An 18,358-nucleotide genomic window follows, 5' to 3' on the forward strand; every position below is an offset into this window, starting at 1 on the left:
TAATTGGTATTGCTAGAATTACGAGATTCCTCCTGCTCAGTCCGAAAAGGGGGTGATGGAAGTTAAAGGGTTAATTGCTTAATTAGCCCAGTGACAATCACTCCCAGGCTGCTGGCACCTAGATTGTGGTCCCGCGAGCTGGAAAATCCTTGTGCAGGGTGCAGCTCAGAGTGGCATTGTTATGTAAGTGACAGCGCGGTTTGAGATTGGCCGGTCCTTTGTCACAAGTTGGTGAGGAGGGCAGGGATCTGATACCTGCGTCCGTCATAGACCCTAATAGACAATCGTGTTGTTGAGGCAGGCTTTATAGGAGATCCTGTGAGATAGACTTGTGTGTACCCTCTGATCATAATCAATGTGTGGGTCATGCAGGACCTAACCCACAGGAGGAATATATCTCCCAGGCGACAACCCCTAGAAGTGCTAAAAGCCTAGGGATCTTTGTCTCTTTATATTTGGTTGGGGTTGAGGGTCAATTTAAAGGAACGCCATACACATCATCAACTGGGGGGCTGTTCCCCTTCTCCCCATTCTTTGTTTTTTTTCTACTTTCTGCCTTAATTAATTTACTATTATATGCACCAATTCAATCAATATTATCTGCCAACCGATAAACCAAACCCTCCCTTTTTGTACATACAGTCCAGAAATTTTTTATAGAATTCAAATAAAAGTTATATTTTAATACCAATGGCCTATGGTGCGCAGGGTATGCACCCTCCGTCCAGTTAGAGTCTAGTCCTCAATCCTATAAGCCAAACAAGCCCTGCCTACTGGTAGGTGGCCCCCTCCAGAAATGCCATGTGCACTGGCCATGAAGCACAGGAGGTTGAAGGAAGGAAGAACAAAAGATTTCCTGTGGTTCCAAGAGTGCAGTTGTCTACAGGGGATGGCTGGGACTGGTGTCTCACAGGAACATAGTCAGCAGGATATGCAGATGGATCAGTACAGGTGGGATGCAGTGACATGGTCACTATACAGGCAAAAGATTGGTCCAGGCAGCAGGCAGAAATGTGGCTAGTAAACTTCAGGCAAAAGTCAGTACAGATGGCAGGCAGAGGCAACACTGCGCTGGTGTGGCGGTGATCAGGAATACTTTTGCTGGCTGCACTGGCTCTGGTGACACTGTACTGTAGTAGCAGAAATCAAGGACACTGTTGCTGCCTGCACTGGTCTGGGGACATTACAGACACGCACCAGAATGCACAGGAATGCATCAAGAATGCACCGGACCACAGTACAGTGAACAAAAAAAAACAGGAAAAAATTAAAAAAAAAAGTACCCAGAATGCATCCGGAAACACATCAAAAATGCACCACAACGTGTTCAAAACGTGTTAAAAATGCGCATGCAGAAACGCATCCAGAACGGATATGAAGTGCGTTTTTGTGGTGTGAACCAGCTCGAATGTTTCCCTTAGAAGCTTTTGTTTACATCAGAGAGGTCCTGCATTCCCCTGCAAGTGTAAAGGAATACAAAATCTGCTTAAAGCAGGTAAAATACAGGTCAGAAGGAGGTGGAAATAAATTTGTGTGGGTTAAATGTCTTTGCAAACTCAGTTTTACGATATGAAAGCGGTGACATCCAAAAAGGGTGTAAACCCATAGAAATGGTAATATTTTCACGGCACAACCAAAAAATATATAATTAAAAAATAATACGTTTATTACAATATCTCCTTTAAAATGACAGATATTTAAATTTACATTCATAAATGCATGAACTATTCCCAAAAGATTTTTGTTCAGTGCCTAAGCTGAAATGAGCACACTACTATTCAAAAAAGTTCTTCCGCGCGCTCAACGAGTTTCCTGGACTTTGGTCCACTTCATCAGGAGTTCATTAGCTTAGCACGTATACAGTACATTCACTAAATGCAAGAGAAACATATATAGAATATTATAGCAACATAATCACATTATGTGTTATCAACAATCCATTGCATAGGCCAGCTGTAATACCTGAACAGAATTGAACACGGGAAGATAAATCCAAGCCAAAACCCCAAAAGACAAGCAATACCCAACATAGGCAAGCTGAGGCACCAGGGGATCCACACAGAACTTATAGCATAAATGATGCATAAAAGCATTATTCCGGTATGTATATCAATAAATCATAATGCGATTATGTTGCTATATTATTCTATATATGTTTATCTTCCATTTAGTGAATGTACATGTGCTCCACTAATGAACTCCTAATGAAGTGGACCAAAGTCCAAGAAAAACATTGAGTGTGCGGAAGAACTCTTTGTAAAGCGTATATTGTGTAGCGCACCCCCTAAGTAGCTGCAAGTAGAAAGGGATCTCCACCCTGCACATCCAGGCACACCACATCTTTCCAAGCACACTGCATTCAGGAAACAGTCCAGTGCTTTGGTTTTTTTTTTTTTTTAATTGAGGGGAATAACCTTGGATGGGGATAGGGGTATTATGGGATGCATACTGTACTTGACTTGCAAACTTCTCCAGGGACACTCAACTATATACAGTCCCCATATACTCTCCTCTTCTGCCTCCTGCACATCTTGCTTGTGTAGCACCCTAGAGGTAGGTGCTAGGTAAATGCATGATGGGCCTTGTCTGCCTAACAGCAGGTCCATGATTTATTTTTGGTTAGGGTGTCATGGCTTCCCGGTGTGTCTGCTGAGAGGGGAGTCTCCCCTGTGAGAGGCTTCTCATAGGGCAGTAGAGGAAACCCAATCAGGGACACATTCAGGCTTGTCAATCAGGGACACATTCAGGCTTGTAACTACCCCAGAAGGCAGATTCTGCTGCAAAGGATTCTGGGAGTGGGTATGGGTATAAGTCTGAGGGGAGTGCGTGACTCAGCGTCTTTGGCGGGAGCAGAGTCCCAGGAGGGAGAGAATAGCCGTCTCTCCTCCTGCTAAAGGAAGTGGATGTCTCGGGGTGCTGTCTGAGAATCCAGAGGATTCTGAGTTGAGCTGCGGGGATCTGGTGTTTCCCGAGAACCAGCAGGGGGAAAGAGGGGTCCAGTCCCAGGAAAGCCTACACAGGTCGTGAGTACTGAGGATTGTTCCTGGGGGTCTGCCTAGTGTCAGTGGGGACCAATCCGGAGAAGGTTCTTGGATCCAAGTGTCAGCTAGCTGTAAAGGGGGTACCTAGGTAGAGGACCCTAAAGTGACAGAGGGGGTACCTAGTCAGGGTACCCTGAAGAGTTAAAGGAGGTGCCTGCAGTTTGGGCCCTGAAGAGTCAGTGCACAGTGTGAGTGCATCAGTTAAGAGTTGCAGCCAAACCGGAATTCACAACAAGCTACCTCAAGCCAGTGCAAGGCTGGAGGGAGTAGTCAGTGACTTGTGAGAGCCAGCAGTGTCAGAAGTTCAATATTCTACAGTTCTGGATCTTCTGGACTTAAGTCGGAGTTCCAGCACAGCTTTCAGAGATACAGTGTGTTCAAAGCGCCAGTAAGTGTTGGCTAGCGTCTGCTAGCGTCAAGACAGCGCTAATGGCATTTTTGCTATAAAAGTCCCAGAATTGTACATAGTCGAGCCAAAGGACTATCCCACTCATTTCCTTCTCCCATCCCCTAAAAATACAATAAAACAACCAAACAAAGATGCCGGAGTTGTCAATGTCTCAGTTCTTACACCCAGGGTCGCAGCTCACATGGGCTGGAGAGGAAACTGGTAACAATGGCAGACCCACATCAGGCTAAATGCCTGGAAAACCTGCTACACTTGCAGAACAAAATCACAGACCCAGCTGGAACACTGTTTGAATAGGATTTGACAGGGCACTCTGTCAGCTCCAGCAATTGCCCATTACAGGCAGGGACCACAGTGCCCTTTTTGGTGTGTAGAAAAAGTTCCAGTGCCCAGCTTTTCTTCTGTGGCTACAAATCCAGGCACCACCTCTTCAGGCACTGCCAGCCCACCTGGCTGTAGCTGCCCCTTTCACTAGACCTCCTGGCTAATCTTCCCACAGTCATCCCAGACTGTCACACTCACCAGACACCCAGCTGTCTTCTCCCTGGAGATCTCCTGGACAAGCTCACTGGCTCCTACTGTCCTCACATTTTTTCCTATGCATCTAGGAAGGATTCCTCCCAATGTTGTAGAGGGTCCCTCCCATACCCGAGCTCCAGACCCGAGGTCACCCCCCCTAGACTAGGGGGGTACGCTCAAGGGTCCCTGACAGCCTTCTTAGCACTATATCTCTAACTTCCACCCAAACTCTCCTGCCCCTGCTGGGCTGGCTCTAAGTATTTATAAGGTAGCCTGCCCCCTGCCAACCCATCCATTAGGGATTAATCAGGGCCCCCCATGAATACTCCAAGCAGCTCCTCCTAACCTCACTCCCATTCTTCTGTAATTTTCTTGCAAGTTCTAGAAGTAGGGGGTGGTACCAGCGATGCTGCCTGCTGAGTCATACCAGCCTCTCTGAGTCACTCACCCTGACTCAGATTCAAACACCAAGCCAAATATTTTGTAATAAACTTTAAATGTTTTGGTTGTGCCATAAAAATCCTGCCATTTCTATGGGTCTAGACCCTTTTAGAATTAAAACATGTTCAATTTGGGATGTGACACTCAAAAGGCCAATTAACTAATTCAAAGCAGTGACATCCTCGCTGTGCTACACACAGCCTGTGCTGAAAGCGAGATATGGGAGGGACACAACAGACCCACTCTCCGCAGGCTGCCCTCAAAAATATTTGGAAGGGGGTGGGGCGGGCACAAGACCAGTTACCTTGCACAAGGAGTAGAAGAAACAGTGATTGGTCTTTACTACAGGGGGCTTCTGCAAAAAGACAGTGTTTCACACTGGATTATTGCACAAATGTGTAAGAAACGCACAAAGTACATTAAGAAACAGACAAGAATACCCAGCCCTATCCACCTGAAATTGTTCCACCAAACTTATTATACCCAATTCAAACTACAAATGTTGTGTCTGAGCCCTTCTCCATTCTACTTTAGAGGTTACGGTGAACTAGATGACATTCATGCTCTTTGAATCTCTACCACCCTGGAGCTACCTAATGTATACAACCCTAAGACATGTTTTATATGTATTCTGTAGGATTTTCACATTTTTCAATATGACAAAATCTTACTGTACTTTTCAGCAGAACAGTGAGACTCACACCAATCATTCTTGGCTTTCTGGAAAGAGCTAGTAAACTCAAGCCTCCCATTATACAAGTTTGCATATGAGATGAGGGATACGCCACAAAAATTTGAATTGATTTGGGGAGCTTGGATTAATTCCACACAGGCATTTGATGATGCATAGATTAGTAGTAGTTTGTACTCACTGTACACCCATATACTGTACAGTGGTAGTAGTTCATTTAACTCTGAAAGAACAGTGATTGTTATTTCTCGTTTGTATTTTTGTCATCATGCATTACAGAAAACCAATAAAAATAACACATGCCTCTTGAATTTGAACATTATTTGTCTATATTTGTTCAGCTTTCAACCCTACTTAGAACAGTACTGGATAGGTATTCTCTGCCCGAAATGAACAGGTATGTCAGAACTACTTCACAGATAAGACACATCAATGCTGGCTACACACATAGCAATTTCTAGGCAATGTCATCCACCTTTAACCGGCTTTCATAAAACAGTAAAATGGATGAAGACAACTTACCACCAGAGGTTTCTATCAACAGCGGGAGATTAGGGAAGTTAACAAGTGGCTGAGGAGCTGGTGTAGTAAGGAGGGTTTTGGGTTCCTGGAGAACTGGGCTAACTTCTCAGTCGGCTACCGGCTCTTTAGTAGGGACGGATTGCACCTAAATAGGGAGGGTGCAACCGTTCTGAGTGAGAAGATGGCCAACAAGTTAGAGGGGCTTTTAAACTAGGTGATGGGGGGGAGGGTACAGATGTAGAATTAGCCAGTGGGGAGAAAGGTTCACCGGGCACAAATGGGGACATTAGCGGTAGGGTGTTCAGAGTTCCTAAATCCAAGGCGTGTATGGGGAAAGATCACAGAGCAGCCAAAAAACAGCATCAAACGAGGATATAGTTTGCATCCGGTCAAAATTACGAGGTTTGTATACCAATACTAGAAGCCTGGCCAACAAGATGGGAGAGTTGGAGCTGCTGATGTATGAGGAAGACTTAGATTTTGTGGGGATTACAGAGACTTGGTTTCGACAGCTCTCATGATTGGCTGGTGACCATTCAGGGGTATTCCCTTTATCGCAGAGATAGAGAAGGTAAAAAACGGGTATGGTGCCAGCTGATTGGAAAAAAGCCAACGTGGTACCAATATTTAAAAAAGAGCAGAGATATATCCCGGGTAACTATAGGCCGGTCAGCCTAACATCAGTAGTCTGAAAGATTTTGGAGGGGATGTTAAGAGACTAAATACAAGACTTTATTAATGAGAACAGTATTATTAGTAGTAATCAACATGGATTTATGAAAAATCATTCTTGCCAGACCAATCTATTAACCTTCTACGATGAGTTGAGTTGCTATCTAGACAAAGGAAATGTAGATGTGGTGTATCTGGACTTTGCAAAGGCATTTGGCACAGTTCCCCCACAAACGCTTACTGTACAAACTAAGGTACATAGGTATGGACCATAGGGTGAGTACCTGGATAGAGAACTGGCTCCAGGGGAGAGTCCAGAGGGTGGTGATAAATGGGGAGTACTCAGATTGGGCGGGTGTGGAAAGTGGGGTCCCCCAAGGTTCTGTCCTTGGACCAATCCTGTTTAATTTATTCATAAACGACTTAGAGGAGGGGATATCTAGCACAATCTCGGTATTTGCGGATGATACTAAACTAAGCATGCCAATATCTTTGATGCAGGATGTGGAAACCTTACAAGCAGACCTGAACAAAATAATGGGGTGGGCAACTACATGGCAGATGAGGTTTAATGTTGAAAAATGTAAAGTAATGCACTTGGGCATCAGAAACACGAAAGCATGCTACTCACTAGGGGGGGGGGGGGAACCTCTGGGTGAATCTAAGATGGAAAAGGATCTGGGGGTCCTAGTGGACAACAGGCTTGGCAGTGGCATACAATGCCAGGCCGCTGCAACCAAAGCCAACAAAATACTGGCGTGTATAAAAAAGGGGATTCACTCCAGAAATAAAGAGATTATTCTCCCACTCTATAAGACTCTGGTCTGGCCACATCTGGATTATTCCGTCCAGTTCTGGGCACCGGTCCTCAAGAAGGATGTGCTGGAACTGGAGAGAGTCCAGAGAAGGGCAACAAAAATAATTAGGGGAATGGAGGACATCAGCTATGAGGAAAGACTACAAGCACTGAACTTATTCTCTCTGGAGAAGAGACGCTTGAGGGAAGATATGATATCAATGTACAAATACTGTACTGGTGATGACCCTAGCATAAGGAACAAACTTTTCAGAGAAAGGGAATACAATAAGACACGAGGCCACTCACGCCACTCACTAAAATTAGAGGAAAAACAGTTTAACCTTAACCTCCCTAGTGGTATGATTGTTTCTGATTTTAGGTGCAGAAAGCGGTACCATTATTTTGCTAGTAATTCTTAAGGACGAGCAGCCCAAACCAACTAGTTACATATGATTTTTTACTGTGCGTTCTTCTTTATAACATCTCGGGTATGATAAAGTTTGAAACACAAAATCATAAATTATAATATAATAAATAGGTTATAATAAATCATAGGTTGAACTGGATGGACTGATGTCTTTTTTCAACCTCACAAACTATGTAGTAAAACAAATAGCTGAAAAAATCCTTGTTGGCATTTTACAGCTTTTTACATTTTATTCTAATACAACATTAACCAGTTGATTTTTCTATAAACTTTTAGTGCTCATTGTCGTGTAATAATTCATGATATTCTGTGTTCTATTTGTGTGAGCTAAATAATTAATCAGCCAGGGCTGCAGATAGAGAGGGGGGGGGGGGGGGCTCCACCCACATGGCAATTACCTATAAATTAGCACCTTGCTGTACTTTCTGAATCAAAGCTTTTTCAAATGACTCACGGAAGACATGAGTGTGTGCTATCAAGGCTGCAACAGACTAAATCTACTTATGCATCAATTTGTTCTTGTGCACTCAGTGTAGGATGTCAGTATTGTACTTTACTGGGAACGTTGTAAGTATTTTTGGAACTAACATGTCATTTGTAGTTGGTGAATTGGAAGCGTTTGGCTCACAAAACATGATGATTCTGATAACTGTACTCATCTGCTTTTTAATTCTCCTGACCGTTCTGGGTAACAGTCTTGTTATTGTAGCTTTTATTGAAGACAAACGACTTCGAAACAGGAGCAATTTTTTTATTCTCAATTTAGCCATCTGTGATTTTGTCATTGGTGAGTCACTAATACCTTTCAATAATTAAACATATAGAATAAAATATTGAAGATATAAAATAAATGAGTTGTTAAATGAATTATTTTTATTCTGTGTTACACTCAAGAATACAATAAAGCTGAAGTGATAATAATATTGTATGCGTGGTTTTGTGGCATGGGGCCTTTCCATCAATAAGTACGTACATTTTGTTATATTGCATTACATTTATATTACAATTGATTGTTTTAAAATGTTGGCGATGTTCTATTCTAAAAATAAAAGGGTTTGAATTGGAGCTGTTATTGATGCTTCTTTCAGACATTTTATGTTGTAAAATGTATGTAGCTTAGAGCATTTATTTATGTATTTTGGTATGTGTTTCTTCACTGATTTGTGTCTTTAACCTGTATTATTGTGCATTTTATTGCATTTTTCCTCAGATATTTTACTGTTCATTGTCTAAAAAAATAATCTCTGCCAGCTGTTCAAATGGTCTACTGAATAAAATGCAGTATAATATACTTCACTTCACAACATGTATGTTATTGCTTTACTGTGTTAGCATTAATTTGTAGAACATTCAGAGACTGCATTTTCTGCAACACTATACACTACAGTACAGAGATATAAAAAGGGAAAAGGGATGGGGAAAGAGGTACCAAGCTGCCAATAGTGTAACAAGTTTTTATAAGTAGAAAAAGTTAAAATACAAAGCTTACGCACTCACAGACATCGTTGGTGTTAGGCATTAAAGCAAGTTCCATGTAAAATTCGTCAGCTCCCAATCCAGTCCACACTATAGCCACTGACAGGAGCAGAGTTAAATTAATACTAAAGTCTTGTTTTTATTTTAGTTAAAATAATGTTATACTTACCTGCTGTGTGCAGTGGTTTTGCACAGAGCATCCCAGATCCTCCTCTTCATTGGTCCCCCAATGGCACTCATGGCCCCTCCCTCCCATTGTTTGCCCCCACTGCAAGCAGCTTGCTATGGGGGCACCTGAGCCGAGCCACAGCTCCCCGTGTCTGTATAGACACAGAGCCGTTGATCAGTCTGGCCCTGCCCCTTTCTCTCCTCGTTGGCTGACTGACTTTGATTGACAGCAGCAGAAGCCAACGGTACTTCACTGCTGTCTCAGCCAATGAGGAGGGAGAGTCTCAGGCAGCGAAGACACTCCTGCAATATCGCTGGCTCTAGATGAACCTGAGGTGAGGGGGGCTCTGCACACAGAAGGCATTTTATCTTAATGCATAGAATGCATTAGGATTAAAAAAAAACCTTCTGCTTTTACAACCACTTTAAGCCAGGACAGAATTCCAAGCAAGCAAGCTGTCACGGGAGACTCGATCTGTCAAGGAGCTGTCAACCATCTAGGGTGCTGTGACCAAAAATGTTTTATTTAAAATATTTGCATTATCTTTACAATATCACATGGCTTTACTCGCCTTACTCCTGCCCTTAAAATCCCATACTTGACTTGAGGCACCACAAATCGACAAACAATATCACATGGCATTACCATAATTCCATATTTCTAACTATGATACTGATTCTCTGGTTTCAATACTTTATGAGTCACTGAGCAAGAGGACATATGCAGAGCTACATCTCTGACAACACTCTGAATTCACTTGCTGCATTCTTGTTTTAGGTCTGTGACTCAAAAAGTATTGAAGTCAAATCAAGGATTGTGATGCCTCTAGATTTTTCAGAAGTCCAGTGGCAGAAACTGTTGTCCATTCCTGATAGGTTTCCTTTATTCAGAGCCCATAGAAATTCCTGGTACTACTGGGTATGGGGAAGCATGTAATCTTCTCTACTTCTCCCCAGGATACAGTGCTTGGGCTTGAGTGGCCAATCACTAAGCCCAAACATTGACATGTTGAGAAGGGGAAGAAGTCATTACCATTATGTAAGCTTCAACACTGACCGACATAGAGCTTAGAAAGGGATTAGACCTACAGATCCAACAGATGAACAAAGTGATGGGGGAGCATGGTAGAGGTGTTGTCAGTGAGCGGGTATTTGAGCTTTTAGGAGAGCCTGTAAAGGTAAAGTAACAGATTCCCTTTAAGTAGTACATTACATCATTACATTATTCCTAATTTTTGTATTGACTTGAGAAAAGAATATGCAGGACAGTCTATACAACATAACAATTCTGTTTTGTATCTTTCAAAGGGGCCTTCTGCATTCCACTTTATGTACCATATGTCTTCACTGGCAAGTGGATACTTGGCAAATTCTTATGTAAGCTCTGGCTCGTTATTGACAACCTCATGTGTACAGCTTCAGCATTTAATGTCGTTCTTATTAGTTATGATCGATTTCTGGCGGTCACAATGGCTGTAAGTGTTTCACAATGTGGCTTATGTTATCATTATTCTAGAATTTATTTTATATATATAATTTTACATCTGTGAAATTAATAGGAAATTGCCCTCTACTAACATGCAGCAATATTTGGTCCTGGCACAAAGCTCTGAAGTTCCTAAAAAGGTATACTGGACCTTCAGAGAGCATGTGACAGTGATGTCACTGGCTGCATGCAGGATGAATATCTCCTAAACCGTGCATGTTTAGGAGATATTCATTTTACCTACAGGAAAGACTTAATATAAGCTTTCCTGTAGGTAAAAATGAGCAAGAGGGGTTTACAACCACTTTAAGTATAGATGAAAATTTTTTCTCATTTGTAAAGCAGAAAAGTGAAAAACGAACATAATAAAGCAGAGTTCCCCCCCAAATATGGAATCTCTGCTTTACTCCTTCCTCCCCTGTCAAAAACAGTACCCGCTCCCACTTCCAGGTAAGGCGCCGCAACGACGTACGTCATTTGCAGCCCCTCTCTCGCTGCCTTCTGGGAGACATACAGAGGTACCAGAAGACAGCGGGACCATTCAGAAAGCACAGCACGACTTGTGCATGCACAGTAGGAAACAGGCTGTATACCCACAAGGCTTCACTTCCTATTTCCCATAGTAAAGATGCCAGCGATTACACCCGGAGCCGATGGACGAGTCGGTTTTGGGTGCCAACATTGCAGGCTCCCTGGACAGGTAAGTGTCCTTATATGAAAAGTCAGCATCTACGGTATTTGTAACTGCTAACTTTTAATCCCCCCCCTCCCCAGGTTGGAACTCCGCTTTAATAATAAAACCTTTTAATTCAAGACAGAGAATAGATTCCTGAGTATCATTCCAATGTAGATGCTCAGACATAAAAATTAACATAACACTGGGCAGATATAAAACACATACATTAATGCAGTTTTCTATTTCCAAAATGTTTTTTTTTTTTTTTTTGAAGCATTGTTAATCCCTGAATGTGACCTCATATGAGCCTCTTGCAGTCCCTGTACAACAAAGCTCAGATGCAGCCTGTGTTATTTCCCCCTCCCCTTGCCTTGCTTACACTCTAATGTCCCATACAAGTCTTTGCTGTCAATCATAATTAGTGGGTTATACTAGTTGCCACAGATTTCACACTTGCAGAAACTAGGCTAGACAGTTAAATGGTAATCCATCCCAAACATGTTCCACGCAAGCAGCAACAATATAGTGAATGGCAATCTCCAAACCAGGCTACAAAACATGACCATAAATTGACACATTTAATAAAAAAAGTATTTCCAGTAGTAGATTAAGTTAAGATCATAATTTTATAAAAATAAGTACCACAAATCATACATTGTACTAAACATTGTTTAGAGTGAAAGAAAATATCACTGAAAGCTAGGAATATAACAAACACATTTTTTATTGTATAAATTCTTTAGCGTAAACCTGTGATGTTACCATTCAGGGCAAGGTAACTGGCTCTCTTGATAGCCCTCTTTCTTTTTTATTGATGGATATCCCAAACTTCCATACCACCAAGTTCCCTTTCTGGAGTCCTAAAGTGCAAAGCCCTTTGTTGGCACTCGAATAAGAAAAGGGTAAGGGATTACTTTAAAGTGTATTTCCACTTTTGCAGCCAAATTGGGATAACACCTACTTTTTACTTGTTACATTTTCACAGTCACATAACATATTCTATGCTGTAACAAAAACATTTAAAAAATTGCAGGTTACCCTTTTTATATGCCGCATTCTGGACCACCCAGTAAGGGAAAATCCTAGGTAGTTTTCTTTTTTTGTCAGAAGGGAGCTGAGCAACTGTGTTTGCCATAGTTAACCCTGTCCAAATTGTGCAGGCAAATCTTCATTATCAATTATAACTAGATTTAAACACTGTCTATCCTAACAAAGGGTTAGAGACTGGGCTTTTTGCATTGCATGGTAATTAGGACAGTATTGTTCCTTGCAGTCAGCCATGACACCACCTCTTGAGAAACATCTAAAAGGTAAAAAATACTTTAAAAACTAGGCAAGCTGTGTGAATGGGAACATATACGTAGTGGGGTTTTCTCAAAATTGACTGCAGAAGTGGAAATACACTGTAAGTGTATTCTTTGTCTGTTCTTTATTTTTAGCTTTGATTTTTAGCCATCATGTTGGTAATGAATGTTTATTATAATTTCTCACCTAATGTCTCCATTTATAGAATACTTAAACCACCTTTTTTATCCACGCGTCCAGGTCATGTATCGCTCTCAGCAGTACCGTCATTGTAAGACAGTGCTTACAATGGCCATGGTTTGGATTCTGTCCTCTCTTCTGTACAGTCCAGCTATTCTGTTCTGGGAATACTTACACAGTGACAGCTACTTTTCTGAAGACCTCTGCTTGCCTGCCTACTATTATGACTGGCACTTTCTTTTGGCAGCTTCTTCTTTTGATTTTATACTTCCTTTGTTAAGCATTTCATTCTTCAACCTGGGCCTTTATTGGAACATCAGGACAAGGAGTAGATCAAAACTTTGGACTGCCATGTATCCAGGTTTTTCTAATGGTGAAAAGATGCACCAAATACCGTACATAATACCAGCAAAGCGTATCCCTAATAGGGCAAGTAACATACAAGAGACAGAAATAAATGTGGTCAGGGCATCTTCACTTCAAAAGACTAAAACCTGGTTAGAAAATATCCAGGGACAAACAAGCCATATGCGAACTGTGAAGTTATCTCAGGATAAAAAGATTGCCAAATCTCTCTTTGTTTTAGTCTGTGCCTTTTGTATTTGCTGGGCTCCTTATTCCCTCCTTATGACAATTCGTGCTGCCTGCCATGATTCCTGTATTGCCTCTTATTGGTATGACATTACGTTTTGGTTGCTGTGGATAAATTCCTCAGTAAACCCTATTCTCTATCCATTATGCCATGAAAGTTTTAGGAGAGCATTTACCAAAATAATTTACAAGTATGTAAGGAACACCTAATCATTTTTGGCAGAAAAGTATAACATAGCAATGGGTTGGAATGGATTGTTTTTTCATGATCTAGGAGGGTAATTTAATACTGCCATAAGAAAAAAACAAAAAAAATAAAAAATAAAATGATACATAAAGTACTATATAGAGCTATCCAAAATGCTATTGCATAAACTGAAATAGTTACATAGGATTTAAGAACCATAGGCCTGATCTATTAGTGTGATTCTACTAAAAGCTAAAGTTCCTTTTCCTGGGCTACCAATCAGATGCAGACCTGAGCTAAAAGTAAGAATCTAAATGGTAGCTTTGGAGGTAGTAAGAAACATGAAGAATGCAACAGAGATGTTTTACTAAAGGAGTAGAAAATGTTCTCTTATCTTATTGAACATGGTGAAGCTTTCGTCACTTCAATTATCTAGGCATATGCACTAAATCTCCTGTTTTTTTAATTTTGCATGTGATTAGATGTTCATAGCTTAACCACCAAGTAAACATGATCTACTCCTTTAGTAAATTAGCCCCACAGTTTCTATTCTTATTCATCAGAGATCCGGTTACAAATCTATCAGAGATCTATAGAACTAGATAATTTATAACTGTAACTTCTCCTTTGGATTGGTTTGTTTCCTTCTGTTATTTTCTATGCCTTTACTAGTTATTTTATTACCATGTTAAATAACTCATGAAAATTACTGTAAGTTTTGTGCTGTAACTTTTTTTTGTAAAAAGGTGAATAAAATATTCAAAATTAAACAATTGATGTCTAGTATTAACATTACTGGATTGGAGTTCTCACTGGAACAACCTTCACAAATATATTTCTGCATTGATAAAAAGGAAACCTGATGACTATCTTGCGTGTAAAAGGGACATACAGTGGGTACGGAAAGTATTCAGACCCCCTTACATTTTTCACTCTTTGTTATATTGCAGCCATTTGCTAAAATCATTTAAGTTCATTCTTCTTCCTCATGAATGTACACATAGCACCCCATACTGACAGAAAAACACAGAATTGTTGACATTGTTGCAGATTTATTAAAAAAGAAAAACTGAAATATCACATGGTCCTAAGTATTCAGACCCTTTGCTCAGTATTTAGTAGAAGCCCCCTTTTGATCTAATACAGCCAGGAGTCTTTTTGGGAAAGATGCAACAAGTCTTTCACACCTGGATTTGGGGATCCTCTGCCATTCCTCCTTGCAGATCCTCTCCAGTTCTGTCAGGTTGGATGGTAAACGTTGGTGGACAGCCATTTTTAGGTCTCTCCAGAGATGCTCAATTGGGTTTAAGTCAGGGCTCTGGCTGGGCCATTCAAGAACAGTCACGGAGTTGTTGTGAAGCCACTCCTTCGTTATTTTAGCTGTGTGCTTAGGGTCATTGTCTTGTTGGAAAGTAAACCTTCGGCCCAGTCTGAGGTCCAGAGCACTCTGGAGAAGGTTTTTGTCCAGGATATCCCTGTACTTGGCCGCATTCATCTTTCCCTCGATTGCAACCAGTCCTCCTGTCCCTGCAGCTGAAAAACACCCCCACAGCATGATGCTGCCACCACCATGCTTCACTGTTGGGACTGTATTGGACAGGTGATGAGCAGTGCCTGGTTTTCTCCACACATACCGCTTAGAATTAAGGCCAAAAAGTTCTATTTTGGTCTCATCAGACCAGAGAATCTTATTTCTCACCACCTTGGAGTCCTTCAGGTGTTTTTTTAGCAAACTCCATGCGGGCTTTCATGTGTCTTACACTGAGGAGAGGCTTCCGTCGGGCCACTCTGCCATAAAGCCCCGACTGGTGGAGGGCTGCAGTGATGGTTGACTTTCTACAACTTTCTCCCATCTCCTGACTGCATCTCTGGAGCTCAGCCACAGTGATCTTTGGGTTCTTCTTTACCTCTCTCACCAAGGCTCTTCTCCCCCGATAGCTCAGTTTGGCTGGACGGCCAGCTCTAGGAAGGGTTCTGGTCATCCCAAACGTCTTCCATTTGAGGATTATGGAGGCCACTGTGCTCTTAGGAACCTTTAAGTGCAGCAGAAATCTTTTTGTAACCTTGGCCAGATCTGTGCCTTGCCACAATTCTGTCTCTGAGCTCTTCAGGCAGTTCCTTTGACCTCATGATTCTCATTTGCTCTGACATGCATTGTGATCTGGAAGGTCTTATATAGACAGGTGTGTGGCTTTCCTAATCAAGTCCAATCAGTATAATCAAACACAGCTGGACTCAAATGAAGGTGTAGAACCGTCTCAAGGATGATCAGAATAAATGGAAAGCACCTGAGTTCAATATGTGAGTGTCACAGCAAAGGGTCTGAATACTTAGGACCATGTGATATTTTAGTTTTTCTTTTTTAATAAATCTGCAACAATGTCAACAATTCTGTGTTTTTCTGTCAGTATGGGGTGCTATGTGTACATTTATGAGGAAGAAGAATGAACTTAAATGATTTTAGCAAATGGCTGCAATATAACAAAGAGTGAAAAATTTAAGGGGGTCTGAATACTTTCCGTACCCACTGTATATCAAAACTAGCTTTTCACATAATAACCATCTGGCCCTATTACAGTTACATGGTTAAATCCCTTCTTATAATACTTATGATTGCTGCAGAAAGCACTGCTTTGGGCTCCAACAGTGACCAGCCATACAAGTAACTACCTAGCTACTGCTCACATGATTTTAGGTAAAGGAGGGATAATGTGCAGATGAGGACAAGATTGCCATTGTGCAGGTAGGCTGTATTATCTTTGCAATACTCTTAGCTGGTTCCTCATGTTGTAGGATCTCCAAAAATGTGATCTGAGTTGCAGTATGAGGAAAACCAGCAAATGATTTTGCTGTTGCAGGCAGGGCAACAGCTCAGCAACCATGTGGCCTTTTTGCCCAAGGCTCATCAGGTTAAGTACAGCACTACAGCACCCCAGTGCTTCAGGTGTTGTATGTAGAATTACAGCATGCTTTAGGCAATCCTGCTGCCGGGGACAGTGAGTTGAAAAACACAAATGAGGTGAAAGGGAAGTAAGCACAAACTGGCTTTATCTTCGTGAAAGTGTTTATGTCTACCTAGTTGGATGTGAAAGATATATACTACTTGAGACACTGACTGCTGTTTTACACATTGGCAATAACTAACCTGGATCTGGGTGTGCAATGAAAAATGTAGGGACATATGGCCATACAGATTTATACTAGCTTTTCTGGAGAAGTAATGGCAGCTTGGTATATTTAACTGAGGTATGATGTACTCCATGAGCTGTGGAAATAGTTTTTTTAATGAGGCCTACGTGAGTAGCAGATAAACTGGTGATGCCTATCAACTTTGATTTTCTAATGGGTGCCTCTTCATCACTGTTGGAGGACATGCAAGCCTTTTTGGCGGGTAAGCTCCACAATTATTGTGATATCTTGAGATGCATATGACCATTTTTTTTTATGATAAGTGGTGTCCCCAGTATTATTCTTTGGTGACCCCTTCCTCACGTCATGCCATTTCCAGGATCAGCCCTGGAGATGAGCAGCTGATTAAACCGCCTGAGTGTGATTACGGGGAAAGATGGCATTGTGGCTGCCTGGCAATGAAACTGAGAGTTTATAACGAGCAGAGTGATGTCGTAGCCCCACCCCTACTAAAGAAGTCTATGCCTTAACATAACGAGTATAGAGGGCGGAGCCTACGTGCTGACATTCCATCTCAGCCATCTCCTCTAAGAAAGACTAACGATTTATACTTGATCAGCTAGCACTGCTTAAACGTCACTTTAAGTGTTTAATCCTTTGATTTTATGTGGAGAAATAACACTGAGATCACTAGATTCTACCATTTTTTGTTCCCTCTTATATCCGATATTGTGGAGTGTTATCGAGGCTCACTGAGCCAGCTGGAGGGAGTGTGAGTGACAGAGGAGTAGAGCGTCAGCAGCACGCCAGATTAATCTCTTATCCCCAGAGGGGAACCGCTAATTTTGACCCACTGGTGAAACAGGGGTTGAAATATGAGTTGAGCGGCCAGACTGCACTGGTGGAGACGAGCATGAGCACTTTGATATTTGTTTGCACTTCATGGTGGATCATTTTGTCGGTTAGTTTCATCAAGTCACATTCTAAACGTATCTTTTATGTTTCATGTGGCTATGTGGTTTACAGTGTATCCACAAAGTATTCACAGCACTTCACTTTTTCCACAGCTTGTTATGTTACAGCCTTATTCTAAAATGAATTAAATTCATCTTAAATTATCAAACCCAGGGTACACTCTTCTGGGTATCTGGACATGTGCTCTGATTCAGTTCAAGCAGTTGGATTGCTCTCTAGTACAGTCTGATCCCACCTCACTCCCTTCCAGGGAGAAAGTTACCTATCTCTGAAGTAAAGTCCTGCACAATTAGTAGTCTCTTTACTTTGCTGAAGTCTCTCCCAATTGTGGTCAGCTATGGCAGGATTCTGTCCAGAGAGAAACACAGTCTCTTTTTTTTTTTTACCCCCCTGCTAGCTTTAAGACTGTCCCTCTTTCCCTATCAGCAGCTTACAGACATACCTTTTCTTGCTTTGTTACATCAGCCAATCACCTTCCTCCAAGATCAATCCAGACCCAGCCAAGATGGCTGCCCCCTGCACTGGAGACTCTCCTTTGAAAAGCATTGTAAGATGGTTTCCTTCTGCATTTCTGCATTAATGAATATTCAGTTTAACCTTGTCCACACTGCAGAAGGACAATACAGTAGCAACAAAAGAAGCAGTGCCGCACCAGTTATTAGCT

General features: G+C 41.7%; 1 protein-coding gene across 1 annotated transcript; it reads left to right on the plus strand.

The window, feature by feature from the left end:
* Nucleotides 1-8,109: 8,109 nt before the first annotated feature.
* On the plus strand, nt 8,110-13,613 carry LOC309555623 (histamine H3 receptor-like; the record flags this gene model as incomplete). Its single annotated transcript, XM_082257665.1, has 3 exons — nt 8,110-8,308; nt 10,474-10,640; nt 12,873-13,613. The coding sequence occupies 3 exons, from the start codon at nt 8,110-8,112 to the stop codon at nt 13,611-13,613; spliced, it is 1,107 nt and encodes a 368-aa protein (XP_082113791.1).
* Between the last annotated feature and the right edge of the window lie 4,745 nt (nt 13,614-18,358).

The sequence above is a fragment of the Pelophylax lessonae genome (genome assembly GCF_965119305.1).
Source record: "Pelophylax lessonae genome assembly, chromosome: 5".
In the NCBI taxonomy this organism is placed as follows: Eukaryota; Metazoa; Chordata; class Amphibia; order Anura; family Ranidae; genus Pelophylax; species Pelophylax lessonae.